This window comes from Silene latifolia, chromosome Y (assembly GCF_048544455.1).
Source record: "Silene latifolia isolate original U9 population chromosome Y, ASM4854445v1, whole genome shotgun sequence".
Classification (NCBI taxonomy): Eukaryota; Viridiplantae; Streptophyta; class Magnoliopsida; order Caryophyllales; family Caryophyllaceae; genus Silene; species Silene latifolia.
The window spans coordinates 182,708,929-182,725,283 of NC_133538.1; the positions used below are offsets into that span (position 1 = coordinate 182,708,929).

General features: G+C 42.8%; 1 protein-coding gene across 1 annotated transcript; it reads right to left on the minus strand.

Annotated features, from left to right (window-relative positions):
• Window positions 1–4,348: 4,348 nt before the first annotated feature.
• LOC141629570 (uncharacterized) lies at window positions 4,349–6,543 on the minus strand. The gene is made up of 2 exons (XM_074442548.1): window positions 6,080–6,543; window positions 4,349–5,147 (listed from the first exon to the last, which is right to left on the minus strand). The coding sequence occupies exons 1-2, from the start codon at window positions 6,541–6,543 to the stop codon at window positions 4,349–4,351; spliced, it is 1,263 nt and encodes a 420-aa protein (XP_074298649.1).
• Window positions 6,544–16,355: the final 9,812 nt, after the last annotated feature.

Here is a 16,355-nt window from a genome sequence, read left to right on the forward strand (position 1 = left end):
GTTTTTCGAAATGCAGTCATAACTCACTCATTTCTTGGTCGTTTTGGACGTGTGACCTATCGTTAGAATCGTAAAAGAGCAAGCTATCACCTCCAATTGGAATCACATTAAAATCATTTACGCATCTCAAGTTATAACAGTTTAAAGACAACTTTGCTGTAATCAGACGACATAATTATTTGATTTTTACTTCCAAACAACAACCAAGTTAAACAAAAACAACCCAAAACTCATAAAACCAGTATTCATAATCATATGTTACTATTTTCAAAAGCCAAACAACAACATTCATCATGCACTTAGCTTATCTAACTTGCCAATTATGACTTACCCACATGTTTTTATTCTATCACTTTTCGTAAACAAAATCACAAATACATGACATCAAGTCCCCTATTCAAATGTTACTACCACGATGATTCATCTTTTCCACTAATTCATCCATCATACCACATATTTATCCACCATATACGTTCAACATATTCACCCAAAGACATGTTCAATTCATACTCCTAACCTTCTGTACTTTTACTCAACACGACAACAACATGTATACTTACACATCGCTTTATATATATATATAGACAAAACACTTTTCCTTGCGTAATTATAACATGTCAAATTACATGTATCAATAATTATACTTTCATGCTTTACAATCAACCAACATACAATTCACGTTATTATCATCTTTCATCCATCAATTCATACAACATACTACTACATAAATACACACAGCACACAATAAGCACATAACGATCCCGACACATATCCCATGGTGACCGGTTCAAAATTGTAGGGCGAGTTCGCGACTTTAGGACGTCTCCCAAGTCTTTGCATTAGCTCCTACAACCTTTACCCCGGGTTCATTTTAATTGACTCCCTAGATTCATTAGATTCATTGGTTACAGGTTTCAGGATCGTCGCTCTGATACCATTTGTAACACCCCCATACTCCAAGTGCCTTACCAGGACCACTCAGGTATAAGGATGCTACCATCTCTGCTACTCCGAGGCATGATAATCATATGACAATGAAGAAACATACTTTATTAAATAAGTTTAAGTGATTACATTATAAAACCAATTGTAAGCAAAATACAACTGTTCTCAAACTATAAACCAACCGAAAGGAACTGTTCTAATAAACACAAATGGAAGACTAAAGACTCTGATATGTGATGACTCCATCCCCAGCTAGATCCCACGCGTATCCAAGATATACCTGCCAAGCAACTGCTCACCACCCCCGAATGGATCACCACAGTTTTTAAAACATTTAAACGGGGTCAGTACTAATCACACAACTTATATATATATATATCAATAATAAGACAAACAGACAGCTGAACTGTCACACACACACACACACACACCACCAACCAATCCCCATCATCTCAATACTGACTGTCCACTGGACCAGCCCTGCCAGTGGGGGACCGCAGCCGTTCCCACCTAAGCCCCGCTCATCATACCGAGCGATAACCCTGTCCCATTAATGTGCACATCCCCTTCCGTGGCGGGTTTCACGAAGGGCGAAACTAGGGCGTGAAGTCACTCCCGCAAGTGACCCCACTCAGCCGAGAACGCATCTCGAGAGCCATAGACAATCAATCACAATCACAATCACAATCACAATCATCATATCAAACAACTAATCGAAAGACATCACCAATATCCCATTATGGGACTAATACCGAGTAGAAATCCTACCCGAAAGCACAACAAGCGACGGTATCTATAGCTGTATCAAAAAGGCTCTTCTACAAAACCTCCTCCTATCATACAAACATACAAACACTACCGAATCACAATCTACACAAAAACCCCCAAATCCCTAAATTAGGGTTTAACCAAATCAAAGGAAATACAATAAAAAGGGTACATAGATCTTACCCTCGACGCAAGGAACTCAACGGTACGAACAACGACAAGAACTGACCGTCTGAACTCCGGGAATTGCTAAGAATGCGATTAAGAAGATGGACTTGTTGCTTTCTCTCTTAAACAGGGTTTTAGGTTTTGTAAAAGTGATTTAAAACAATGACGGCTATGTTTAAATACCTTAATCGCATAATTAACAAAACTCGAGAAAACTCCCCGTAAAACCGGACACTCGATCGAGTACCCAAGGTACTCGATCGAGTACCCCCTTACTCGATCGAGTACCCAAGGCTACTTGATCGAGTACCCCCTTACTCTATCGAGTACCTAAGGCTACTTGATAGAGTACCCCCTTACTCTATCGAGTACCTAAGGCTACTTGATAGAGTACCCTACAGGTCAGAAACTTTTCTAAAACGCAACTTACCCTTACTCGACAGAGTAAGGCCTACTCGATAGAGTACCCCAAGACTTATAAATACGGAGTATTACAGAAGGTTCCAGCTGAGCTTAGCAGAGTAGGCATCGTTGAGGGGACGGGCGGCCTTAACATCAAGCCCCCCCCCCCCCCCCGGACAAGGGCAGGGTCACAAGGTCCCAATTGGAAAGGTGGAGTTTCTTGGAAGAGGATCCCGACCAGAGAAAGGATCGAGTAAGCTTATCAATATCACCAAGAATGGAGGAGGGGAGGCGAATACATTTCATGGAGTGAGAGGGAATGGCACTAATAGTGGATTTGATGAGGCAAAGTCTTCCAGCTTTAGATAGGAAGCTGGCTTTCCAGTTGGAAAGTTTGGAATGGATCGCATCAATGATGCGTCGAAGGTCAGCTTTCTTGGGTTTAGTCCCTTTGAGTGGGAATCCCAGGTAGGTACCAAGGTTAGAAGTGGCTTTAATGCTGAGAGCGGTTTCAAACATGTTTATGTGATCATTTGTGGTATGTTTTGAGAAGATGATCTTGCTCTTTGAGAAGTTGATCTTCTGTCTTGAGGAAGAGCAGAAGGTATGAAGAATATCTTGGAGGGCACACAGATTTTTTTCCGATGCTCGTCCGATGAGGAGGATGTCATCAGCAAAGACGAGGTGGGAGAAGGAGGCTCCACCCTTGCCGAGGGGGAAAGGAGACCAGTCGAAGTTGTCGCAAGACTAGTGTATGAGGGTTGAAAGTGCTTCCATGCACAAGATAAAAATGTAGGGGGAGAGTGGGTCTCCCTGCCTAATGCCTCTATAGGGGAAGAAGCTCGGAAGGAGGGTCCCATTTAGAGCTACCTGGGTGGAGGAGGAAGAGATACAATGCATTATAAGAGAAATAGTGTTATTGTCAATCTGAGCATTGGAAAGGCAGAGGCGGATGAAGTCCCATTCGAGACGGTCAAAAGCTTTTTCAAGGTCAAGTTTGAGGGCAAACCATCCAAGTTTACATTTAGAGATGTGCATAGAATGGAGAATTTCAGAGGCTATGATGAAGTTAGTATCGGTACCTCAGCCTGGAATCGAGCTACCTTGATTGGGGGAGATAATTTTGTGTATGAGGGGTTTGAGTCGGTTGACGATGATTTTGGTTATGATCTTGTAAGAGGTGTTACAGAGGCTAATGGGTCGGAAGTTTTTGATTGTTTGGGGGGAAGGGATTTTGGGGATGAGAGATATGGCAGTTTTATTGATACACTCAGGAACGCACTTTTCAAGGAAAACACGTTGGATAAAGGGAATGAGATCGATTTTTAAGATGTGCCAGCAATTCTTGAGGAAACCTTCATGGAAGCCATCAGGTCCAGGGGCCTTTTTTTATCCAAGGGTGAACAAGGAAAGGCGGATTTCATCTTCAGAAGGGATCATGAGGGAGGTGATGGGTGAGGGGGGGATGTGGACGGTTCGGTTGGTGGTCATTTTTCCAGTTGTGTAAAGAGTGGTGAAGAAGGCAGTGATGTGGGCAGACAGGTCATCATGGCCAGAGATGGTATGGCCGACCTCATCAACCAAAGAGATGATACGGTTAAAGCTACGTCGTAGGGTAACCGTCTTTTGAAAGAAGGTAGTGTTTCTGTAACAATCAATGAGCCAGCTAATACGGGCCCTGTCTTGCCAGTACGAGTGTTCAGTGTCAAGGACTCGATTGAGGTCGTGAGTAAGGGAGTCATGGAGATGGTTGAGGTAGTCAGAGTTGGGAGCGTGACAGAGGTTACGGGCGTTGAGAGCATTTTTATTCTTTTGGATGTTCCCAAAAAATGTTTTTTGCCCAAGCCGAAAGAGTAATACTAAGAGAAAGAAGCTTAGTGGGGACATCCCCACCAGTGGAAGACCAAAAGGACTCAACAGTAGGGAGGAAGCTCGGGTTAGACAACCAAAAAGACTCAAATTTAAAGGCTCTAACTTGGACACGTCTAGGTAGGGTAGAACACAAAAGGATGGGACAATGGTCAGAGGACAGGTGGGTAAGGTGGGCATTATGGGAATTGGGGTATTAGTCGAGCCAGGTCTGATTGACCCACACACGGTCAAGTATTTCAAGGATGGGGTTGTGGCATCTTTTATTAGTCCAGGTGAACTTTGGGCCAGAGAATCCAAGGTCAATAAGGTTACAAGAGTCCATGGATGTTTTAAACAAATTCACTCTGTTCCACTTAATACTATTACCACCAAATTTTTCGCAAGGGTCAATGATCTCATTAAAGTCGCCAATGCAGACCCGGGGAAGAGTGAGGTGGTTCTGGGAGAGGGCGTTCAGACCGGACCAAAGATTAACACGGTGTTTAAATTTTGGGCTAGCATAAATAACAGATAAAAGAAAAACAAAGTTATTGAGAGTCACCTGAGCCACCACATTGATCATCTGGGAGCTTTTATCCACAAGATTAATGGCAACATCCCTAGCATTCCAAAGAATTATAATGTCACCAGTGAAGCCAGCGACATCCAAAATTTCCAACGAGTCGAAAGGAAGCTTGTGCACAATAGTCACAGAGTTGGGGGAGTTTGTACGGGTTTCAGACAGAATAACGATATGGGGTTTGTGAGCATTGACAAGGTAAGAGAAATGGGTAGTAAAGGACGGTCTGGCTATGCCTCGGTAATTCCAAAACAAGATATTCATATTGGCAGGGAGGGAGCAGGGAACCGTGGCCTCATTCAGACGGTTTTGATTTGTTTCGTCCTCCACTGCGCCTGGGTTTCTGGTCAGTGGGGCGTTGGATGCGGCGTCTACCAAGCCTAGTAGAGATAGGAGCGTTTCCCTCTGGTCCCAGTCCAGAGCAGCAGCCCAACTGAGCCAAATGGTCATTTTTTTCATTATGACCGAGGTCCTGAAGACTTGGACAGAGTTGGAGTAGCTCGGTACCACTAGCTCCCTCTCCACAGAGGTCAACAACAAGACCGTCCACAATCGAGGCAAGGTGGGAGTGGGGTCCACTAGAAATTCCAGAGCAGGTGGGACGGCTGGTGTTAGAGACGGATGACCCTTGAACTGAACGGACCAATGGAGGAAGCAGCGGAGAACAAGTGGCAGGGCTTGGAGATCCGAGAAATCGGGGAGGTGGGCTGGCGCTATGAAGCGGGAGGGGAGTCGGGTGGTTAAAAGGCTCAGGTTGAGGCAGTGGTGAGGAGGGGAATAAGGGTTGGCGAGGATGGATCTGAGAGTTGGGGCATTTGCTTGTAATGAGACGAGGCGAGGTTCGAGGATGAAAATGGTTTGGTTGATTGGGACTTCCGGATGGGTGAGTGGTGGGGGTTGGGAGGAGGCCTTTAGAGGAGCCTCGGAGTGGAGGAGGAGCATGGTCTGGGGAGTGGGGAAGATTTGGTCGTTTTGGTTTGGGTGGAAGAGGAGTTGTGGTGGGCGATAAGAAGAGGGGAGAAGGCAACGTGCGAGTACGGGGTCGGTTGTCGTCATTGTTGTTCTGTTTTTCCAGGGGGGTTGATTTTGTTGCTGTATTTGTTTGGTTTAATGAAGTGGGGAAGGAAAGATTTTAAGATGAAATCCGGGGGGAGGGAAAGGTGTGGTTGGTAAAGTAAAGGGTTAAGGGAAAGTGGTTCAAAAAAAAGTTGAAAATTGATAGAAGAGAGAGGGCAGGTTTGAGAGGTCTTATAAGCCAGAGGGATGGGGTTAAAAATATGAAGGGTGGGAGCTTGAAATGGAATGTTTGTAGTTTTCGGAGTAAAAAGAGGGAACTTAAATTTCTCCTTAAAGGGAATAATAGACCAATGTTTATCCTGCAAAGTAACTGGGACATCATGTGACTGATAACACTTATCAGTATCAGACAAATCAGCAGGAAAGGGCTTTGAAATTGACGCCTCCGGAGCCGTGGCGTTGACTGTGCACGACCCACTGCACCGACTCTGGAACTTGTAACAGAAGACTTGCTTATCTGCCAACCTGACTCCTTGACAGAAGGTTCCGATCCAAATTCTGCTTGGTGGTGGTTTTGATTGGTCGAGGTGAACATAAATCCGAGCAAACCTCGCGTTGTTATTACTTAATCCATTGGAGTCGAACTTGATAAATCGGCCAAGTGAATTACCAATAGCACGGAGTATGTCAGGCCGGTGATACTCAATGGGTAGCTCTAGTAGAATTAGCCAAGTTGGTACGAAATTGATGGTTGCAGTAGATGGTTGGAAGTTGGATGTGCAGGTAGTGCCCCAAGAGGAACCACGGTCCATTGTTGTTGATGTTGAGTAAATCCGAGGAGTGTTTGATTTTGCAAGAATAGAAACCCTTTCCCAAACCAATTAAATGGATCGGGTCACGGCAGTTCCAGAGGGAGCGAAGGGAGGTAGCAAGGTGGATTGAATCAATTGATTTACCGGTGAGTTTGATGATAAGTGTGTTTTCCTAGGTTGATTTGATAGAATTAACAACTGCCGGCGGGAGGATGACTCTAGGCTCAGCGGAGAAAGGGGAAAAGCGTGGGGGAGTGGTGTTTGATGTGGGGGTGGTGTTTTTTTGAGGGTCGGGGGTTTCTGGGTCGAGAATAGAGTTGGTGAGGGCGGCTCGGTAGGTGGCTGAGGTAAGGTGGGGGGGAGATTTTGGGGGTGAAGGAGGTTGGTGGAGGCGGGGATGAGATGGGCGGTTGAGAGTGACGGTTGTGCGCTGGCTTCTGTCGACTCGTGGTGGCAGGAGAACTAGGGATGGTGCCGAGAGATGGTGGCGGCAGATGATGGGGTGGCTCGGTGAGGCGGTGGGTTGTTGTTTGTGGTGCCATCTGAAAAAAGGTTGAATTTGTGTCATTTACTTTTTTTATTTTTTGTGGATACATTCTCTCTCTCTACATTTTTAGTGTTTTCAATACGTATTTATTCTTTGAAGTTGAATATATTATCGTTTACCAAGTTGCACAAAATCCACTTCAAGTGGTAAAATAGAGAATCAATTCTCTGTCCTTTCTTGCACAGGTATTCAGTTGAATTTGCAGTGTTCTATTATTCATATCATTTTCTATAATATGTTTCTCATTCTTAGATACGTACTTTGACGCTCCTGCAAAGTAAAATTAAAATTTTTTACATTTTGCTTCACCTTGCATAAATTGTTTATGTAATAGACATACAACTATCTTTTAAGAAATTAGCTCAAAACCTACTAATCTTTAGAGGTAGGAGTTAAGCGTTTTGTAAATTTTAAGTTTGCATTAAATCAGGATTTGTGTTTGCTGGCTATGAATTTCTAACTCTCACTGATGTAATTGTTTGCATTATACAGAGTAATTGTTTATTAATCTTGAGTGAGAGTTTTGGCAATTTCTTGATTAACCACACTATGCTATAAAATTTTGTTTTTAAGATTAAATATATGAATGATGACGATTGGCTATTGAAGAGGACAAAAATGAAATTATTAGGTTGATAACTGGGTTTGAAACTTCTTTGATAGATAAATTTGAAGTAAATGAGTTGTTTGAAGTTAATATAAGCATTTGTTGCATTATATATTGTTGCACTATCAATTATGCGACCTTCAGTTGTTTAGGATAAGTCAGTTTTCGTAAATCATTTTGAGACATCTGTTTTTTAGAATTGTTGCATTTTTCAAAAATATTGATGGTGTTTTTGAACAATAGGGCAATTATTAGAGGGAGTACTTCACTAATTTTATTATATTGTGTTTGACGTTGCAAAATAAGCTAATTAAACAGAGATGCAAATTATAAATTTTAGTAACAATATTCAGACTTAAGTGAAAATTTGGGATCATATCTATTATAACATTTAAAGATGCTCGAACTTCTTAGGTGAGTGAAAGCATTGAAATTTGAAAGTCACTTATTTTTGCTTCCTCTACCAACTTCTTAGACATCAAGGCTTTTACGCCTCTTAAACGGTAAAAACCTACATTGTTTGTTGGTCTCATTACTTCTTAATAGGCCTATGAACATTAGCTCTCTCTATCATAGTTCTTCACATTGCCTTCCATACTTCTAATTATTTTTCCTCCCAAGAGTGATAAGAAATAATTTTTCAAGGTTACTTTTGCCTATCCCTCTTACATTTTTCAACCTTACTTTTGCATATCCCTCTTATATTTTAAAGTTATTCCTCACATAATAGAAGAAGTGAGAAGAAAAAAGTAAGGGAGTAAGATTTAAGAAAATCTCATCTCATGGAGTGCACTACCCCTGTTTCATGGATTAATGGATATATCATTAAAAACAGAAGTGGGTTCTCTATGGTTTATGTATTGAAGCTAGAACATTTTTACAAAAGTTGTTAAAGAATATACTTAAATTAAAATGCATTAGAGATACCCAGTTCGAGTCAGCGACCCATAGGAGGAGCGGATGAATTTAGTCTTTGGAAAATTCGAAATGAACTCTTGGATATCCCCTTTAAGGGACCATGCTTTACGTGGTGTAACAATCGCAAGGGGGAACAACGGGTTTACGAAAGACTAGACAAAGCTTTTGGGTCGAAGGATTGGTTCACGGTTTTCCCAAATACGGGTATCAAGCATTACCCTACCCAAATCTCGGACCATGCACCCATTGAAGTGGACTTAAATCTCGCAACCATGTCCGGAAATAGGCCTTATAAACTTGATGCGTGGGTGTTGGATCATGAAGAATGTGTGGAAAAAATTCGGGTTGATTGGAAAAGAAGTGATAAGGGTTCTCCGGCGTATCAAGTCAGTAGGAAACTCTCTCGAATCCGAATGAGTGTTAAACGGTGGACATTGGATAAACGAGCCGAATGGATGCTCAAATGGGATGATTTTGATCAACGATTAGAACATGGCATGGCTCAGGCCATTGCAGGGAATGGGGATGAGGAGTACACAAAAGCTAATGAAGAAGTGACGGATTTTGCAAGGGCGGCGGCGGTTTTCTGGAAACAACGTGCAAAGATTAAGTGGATGATTGATGGGGATACTTGCACAAAATACTACTTCAATTGGGTCAAAGGTCGAGCGGGGCGAAATTATATCCACGGGTTAAAAGACTCGGATGGAATTTGGCTCTATGAGGAGGAACGGGTCCGCGAAGAATTCCAGAAAGCTTTTATGGATCTCTATCTATCCCTGGACGACAGCGTGGAATGGAGAGACCGCTCCCTGTTTGAGTCTACGCTCAAGTGTATTGACCATGCTTTCCCACAGGATGAGCTAGATCGACTAAGTAGGCCTTTTTCGCTAAGGAGGTCCGCGCAATGTTTTCCAAATGGGTGCTCTCAAAGCTCCGGGTCCTGATGGTATACCGACGGTTTTCTTCCAACGATGCTGGTCAATGGTCAAAGGTGATTTTACAAAGGCCATTCTCTCTATCCTGAACTCTGGAAGGGTACTACGAGAGGTAAATAGGACCTTTATTGCGCTTATCCCAAAGAAAGAACACCGGGGGAGTTACTTTACCGTCCTATTAGTCTCTGCAACGTGGTGATGAGGATTGTGACGAAATGTATAGCAAATAGACTGGCAAAGGTGATGGGCTCGCTTGTAAGTGAGACACAGAATGCTTTCCTTCCGGGAAGGAGCATCAGTGACAATATTCTTGTGGCGCATGAGGCCATCAATAAAATCTCGTCCCATGGATGCGGGAGACAGGCTCTGGGTGCTTTTAAGGCAGATATGAGTAAGGCATATGACAGAGTCAGATGGGATTTCTTGGAAGCAGTTTTGGTAAGGTACGGATTCCCGCCGCATTTGATTGCACTCATGATGAATTGCGTGACGACGGTAAGCTATGAAATTCTGGTCAATGGCAGCCCTTTACCACAATTTAAGCCCAAATGTGGCCTACGACAAGGTGACCCCTATCCCCTTATCTCTTCATTCTGTGTATGGAAGTGCTTTCCCGCAACATTGATCACGAGCATAATCTCCGGTTGATTCATGGAATTCAACTAGTTAGGGGGGTTCGGCCAATTACACATCTCTTCTTTGCGGATGACTCGGTTTTCTTCTTCAAGGATAAAGGGGATACGGTGACCCGCTTGGTGCATCTCATAAAGGATTACTGTGATGCGTCTGGACAAAGGTTAAATGTAGATAAATCAGGGATACTCTTCAGTCCGAGTACTACCTTGGTTAAAGCGCAAAAAATTATGAAAGCCTTCAACATCGGAAGAACAATGGCATTGGGAAATACCTGGTATCCTTGTGAATTTAAAGAATCAAAACAGGGCATCTTCAATGCACTTATTGATCATGTCACCAAACGCATCTCTTCGTGGAACGGGATTTTTCTCTCACCAAACAGGGCGTCTTACTCGATTTCATCGGTTCTATCCAATCTCTCAAATTACTTTCTATCGGTCTTTAAAGTTCCGGTAAGTGTGGCAAAAAAGATTAACTCTATTTTGGCACAATTTTGTGGACGGGATGTAAGATGGGGAATAATATCCACCGGTGCAAAGAAGAACTTCCTAAGCTTGCCGAAGAGTGTGGGTGGGTTAGGCATTCGTAATGTCAAATGCCTTAACCAAGCTCTCTTAGCCAAACTGGGATGGAGAATTGTTTCTGGAGAGTCATCTCTTTTTTGCAGGATATTCAGGCAAAAGCTCTTTGGGACTCAAGTAATTCTACAGGGTATGACACCTATCAGGGGCACTGGATGTTCGTGGGGCATCCGTAGTATTCTGCATGGGCTCTCAATTGTCATGGAAAATATTGGCTGGAAACCTGGTATTGATTCGAGGTTAAACGTCTGGACTGCGAGATGGGTGGGGGGAGAGCGACCGGAGCCTAGGATTGAAAGGCTAAATCATGGAAATAATCATCTTGCTAACTTAGAGGTTAAGAATCTCCTCCGGCCTGATGGTAGCTGGAATAAAGAATTCATAGAGGGCATGTTCACGGAGGAATGGGCTACACGGATTCTTGCTATTCCGAGGTATGAATTGCGAATGGGGGATAGAGCTTACTGGCCACGCACAACGTCGGGCAGCTACACGGTAAAGAGTGGGTATGGTCTTATCTTTGAAGAACACATGAAAAATGCGGGGACTATAAAGGACAACGGTAGACTGAATGACCGAGGTCGGCTCTTTTGTCGGAGAGTGCTATGGAAATTACCTGTACCTCAGATGTGGAAACTTCTCATATGAAAATTATTACCAATGTGTTACCGACTGGACAAGAGTTTTCCAAGCGGAACATTGAAGTAGACTTCTTATGTGGTATGTGCAAGGGGGACCAACGAATCATGGAAACCTCTGAGCATCTCTTTAGGGACTGTGGTTTTTCAAGTCGAATCTGGGCAGGTTCTTTTCTTGGTATAAGGGTAGAAGGTGCTAGAGGCACTCCCATTTCTGACTGGATTTACGACTGGATATACTATCTGAGCAAACGAGAGGAGGGGATGTGCCAGGTGATTCATTTTTTGGCTGTCTTGTGGGGTCTGTGGAATCTGAGAAATAGAATAAAATTCCAGGATCAGGTTGTACACTCGCATTTGATCACGACTATGTTCTACAACGTCGTTGGGGAGAGAGCAAAAATCTTGTGCAATGATCTGGCCTCAAAACAGACTCGGAATGACAGGCAAATTGGGGAAGACGGATCGTCCCAAAGGGAGATTATGGCTATTCGCAATGGCAATCCTGTGCACATCCTAGGTAAACCGGAAGGATGTGCTGTGATAAGGGTTAAAGTGGATGCTAGTTGGGTCAGGTCCTTTGATGCGGGCTTTGGGTGGGTTGCGTATGATGATACGGGGCAGGAGCTGGGTCGAAGGCAAGTGCGTGCAGGCGGGCGTAATCACCGCCGCAAGCTGAAGCATTGGGCGTCCGTGATATTGTGGCATGGGCATGCGAGGAGAGGATTTATCATCTGGATATCTCATCGGATTGTCTGCAACTTATCAACCAAATTGCAGAGGTTGACAAAGGTAGCCATATGATTGAAGGGATCTTAGAAGACATTAGGAAAGCTTTTAGTTTTTTTCATTGTTTATGCTTTAGTTTCCTTCCAAGGCATTTAAATGGTCTTGCGCATAGCTTAGCTAAGCAGGCCATTAAACTGTGAAACCTTTTATTTACAGCTGTCAAAAAAAAAAAAAAAAAAAAAAAGTTTTTTTCTGCTCAAAGAGACTATTTAGTGTCCTACCAATTATGGAGTAGTACTTGAACAACACAAAGGTTTAAAATTAATGACATATGTGCTGGTCACGTGTAATATTACTCCTTTATTTTTATTTTTTTGCTTTGTTTGTTAAGGTATGTGACTTTATTTTCTCTCTAAAGTTATTTTATTATTTTTATTGTTGGAGTGTGAATGACGACTTAAGAATATTTCACGAGTCATAAGTTTTTAATCATCCTACAGAAGTATGATGACTCTGTTTTATTGATAAGTTTCATTAGCCAAATTATAAATACAAATAATATCCAAATATCAAATAGATCCTCCATAGAATCCCCACGAGTTAGAGCCCTTTTTTGGTAAGATCAAGGCAAGCACTTTTTCTTGCTCCGTCTGTGATGCTCGGACTCGGATACGAGGATCCGACACGGACACGGATCCGAGGGTCTGATCCTTGAAATCTAAAAAACAAGGACTCGGATACGAGGATCCTAATTTGAATTTGCACTCTGCTAATGTTTTATTTTTTTGAAAATAAATTGATTATTAGTTTAAAAAGTCAAAGAAAAGAAAGGAAAAGTAGTTTTTTTATGTTGACTTTATTACAGCATTAAATTCATGTCAAGATCACTCTTGATATAGGGCTGCTGTACAAAACATAGGTTAAAAATAAAACATCGTCACACCGATTTCTCATAGAAGGATCCGTCAAGGAATCATGTCCGGATCCGTGTCCGGATCCTGTCCACCGGATCCTCGGGGTCAGGTGAAGAGTCCGAGCATCACAGTGCTCCGTAAAGAATTCTTCTAAAAATTCTGAACCTAATCTTTTTAAAAAAGCACGCACAAAACTTTTGTGTTTACGAGCCAAAGTTCTAGCACAAGAAATTTAAAGTATATACTTTAATCGTTTCAAACTCTTTTTTCTTGAAGAGCCACTATAATAATGAGAAAGATTTCTGCATATGCGCCCAAATCGATCAATAATATCTGAATCCGATAAATCGATCCAGACCGACTTACTAATAGGATGTCCTAATCGGTTACAAATTTGCGCTTTAGCTAACGATCCAATCAGAGTACTAATTGGGATTTTCGGATCGAACCTCTTAACCGTATTATCTATTAGAAATGCATTTTCTAATATTTGACTCCGTATGACTGAAGAAGTGAGTTCATCATTATCTTCATTTTCATCCGCGTAGGAGGAGCTGCTATATATTAGGATCAGATTGACGATTACTTCTGAAGTTTGTTTTTTAGCTGCTAACTTGCTAATTGTTGCTTTTGCTTAAGAAATAGAGATCAAATTTTATTATGTTTTGTTTAGTGATAATATTGCTATTTTGTCCAAAATTTCAAGGAAGGTGCATGTGGAAAGAAGGATAAGTTGTTTACATCGACAACCAAAAGACGTTTGTGTTAATCGATCAAGCCAAATGTTGGATTCTTCTTAATACGCTTCTCCAAAAAATTGTCTCTAAACTTGACAAATGTAGAGTTTGAAAAAGTTCCATACTCATATTCGCATCGCTTTTTTAGTCCCTCATTTTCTTTTACCTTATTTGAGATTTGAGGGGGTTATTGCACAATATGGATGCATTTTTTGTTTTTTTCCGAAACGATTGTTTGCGTTTATTTACGACGATCATTGCTAAATAATGTATTGTTTTCTGGATAATCATAGATCAAGAGGCATGACGTGTTTATGGCGGTTAGACATTCATTATCTCAGGTCATTGTATACATGGTATGCATATGTGTCACGGTCCGAAACTTTGAGCCAGAACGTGGCGCGCACCCTTGTCTAACACACGACAAGAATGCAAGTGAGAGCGTCAAGCACTAGTGAGGGATCACTAGTACATTCGTAATCGGTCTTGGTGGCATGTTTTGGGAATCCTAGTCACGATTATCAAGTCTGGCACACGAAAGCAATAAAAATAAGTAATACGATTATTGAAAGCAAGAAACAAGCAATATCAAGCTTTTGGATGAGAAGCGGTTTTTGATTGACTAGCACCTCTCATAGAGGCAAATTTGATAGTTTGGTCCTGGTAGCAGGATATATTGAATGCGTAGAATAGCGATATGTTTTCTAAACGCTTAAAAACATATCTTAAACTAAAAACGAGACTCCAAGATTCGACACGCATGAAGTAGTCTTGGAGTACTAAATGAAACTAAAAACAGAAATGAAAATACATGAGTACAAATAAGAAATCTAAGGGCTCGAAGTGGAAGGACCGCGAGCGCAATTTTTAGGGATTGTGCGCTACAACTGCGGCTCCTTACACTCTCCCCCACCTAATTTGTTGCCGTCCTCGGCAACGCTTGAAACTCTGCATGGTTGGTTCAGTCGGCTGATGTCGCTGAAAGTTGATTGGAACGGATGTTGGCACGCTTGCTCCGGCTGATGTCGCTGGAAGTTGATTGGAACGAATGTTGGCACGCTTGCTCTTGTTGCCGGTGGGATCTTCAGGATCTGGATGGTGAGGCTTCAGACAGCTCACATGAAAGACAGGGTGACACTTCATCCAGGCAGGGCGGTCAAGCTTGTATGCTACTTCCCCAATCCGCTTGATCACTTGGATGGGGCCTTCGTACTTTCGTACTAGTCGCTTGTCCCGTCCTCGGAGGAATCTCATATGCTCTTTGTTCAACTTCACCATGACCATGTCGTCTACTTTGAACTCCCTTGGTCTCCGATTCTGATCTGCCCACTTCTTCATGCGGTGAGGCGCTTTCTCCAAGTAAGCTCGAGCAATCTCGGCATTCACGTTCCATTCTTTAACATACTCGTGAGCTTTCTTTGCCGACCTCCAAAGGTATCGGCAACTGTGGGAGGCAATAACGGTTGTTGAACTCTAACAAGCTCAAACAGGCTCTTGTTGGAGGGGGAGCTCGTCTGAACATTAAAAAAGAACATAACTGGGCAACATCAAGGAGTCTCACCCACTCCATTTGAGTTGCGCCCCCAAAGTGTCTCAAGTACTCTTCCAACATGCTATTGAATCGTTCAGTCTGGCCATCCGTTTGGGGATGGTAACTTGAGGACATCCGCAGCTTGGAACCCAGGAGATTGAACAACTCTCCCCAAAATAGTACCGTGAAGCGAGAATTGCGGTCACTGAATATACTTTGAGGCAATCCCCAGTATTTCACAACATGCCTGAAGAACATTGTGGCAGTTTCTTCAGCGCTACACGCCTTAGGAAGGGGAATGAAAAGTCGCATATTTCGAGAATCGATCCACAATGACAAGGATCACACTTAACGCCCCTACCTTTGGTAACCCGGAGATAAAGTCCATTGAGATACTCTCCCATAGCCGTGTTGGCACCGGCAAAGGATTTAGCAGCCCTCCCGGCTTCTGTTTCTCTCCCTTATCTTGCTGGCAAATGAGGCATGTCTTCGTATACTCCATCACATCATCCTTCATTTGTGGTCAATAGTAGTTCCTCTTCAATAGGCATAAAGTTCTCTGCCATCCCGGGTGACCCGCCCACAAGGTATCATGGCACTCTTGTAGGAGGATCTTCCTTAATCCCGCGGCCTTCGGAATGAAAATGCGATGTCCCTTCGTGAATAGAAGTCCATATTCCATCCAAAACTTACGAGTTTTCCCCTCTAAAACCAACTGTTTCAGAGTCCTCGCCATAGGGTCTTGGTCGAGGTGTTCCTTCGCCTTAGATCGAATATCCGTGACCACTGTAGTAGTAGACAAGTGAGCAATCATATGTAGTGCAGACAAGTCACACCTACGGCTGAAGGCATCAGTGACCCTAGGGTCGCTGCTCCCGGTCGATAAGTGAACTCCACATCGAACTCCGCTAACAACTCTTGCCATCTAGCTTGTCGGCTGTTGAGCTTAGGTTGAGTCAGGAAGTGTGATGCCGCGGTGTTATCAGTCTTGACAACGAACTTCGATCCCAAGAGATAGTGTCTCCATCCCCGCAAA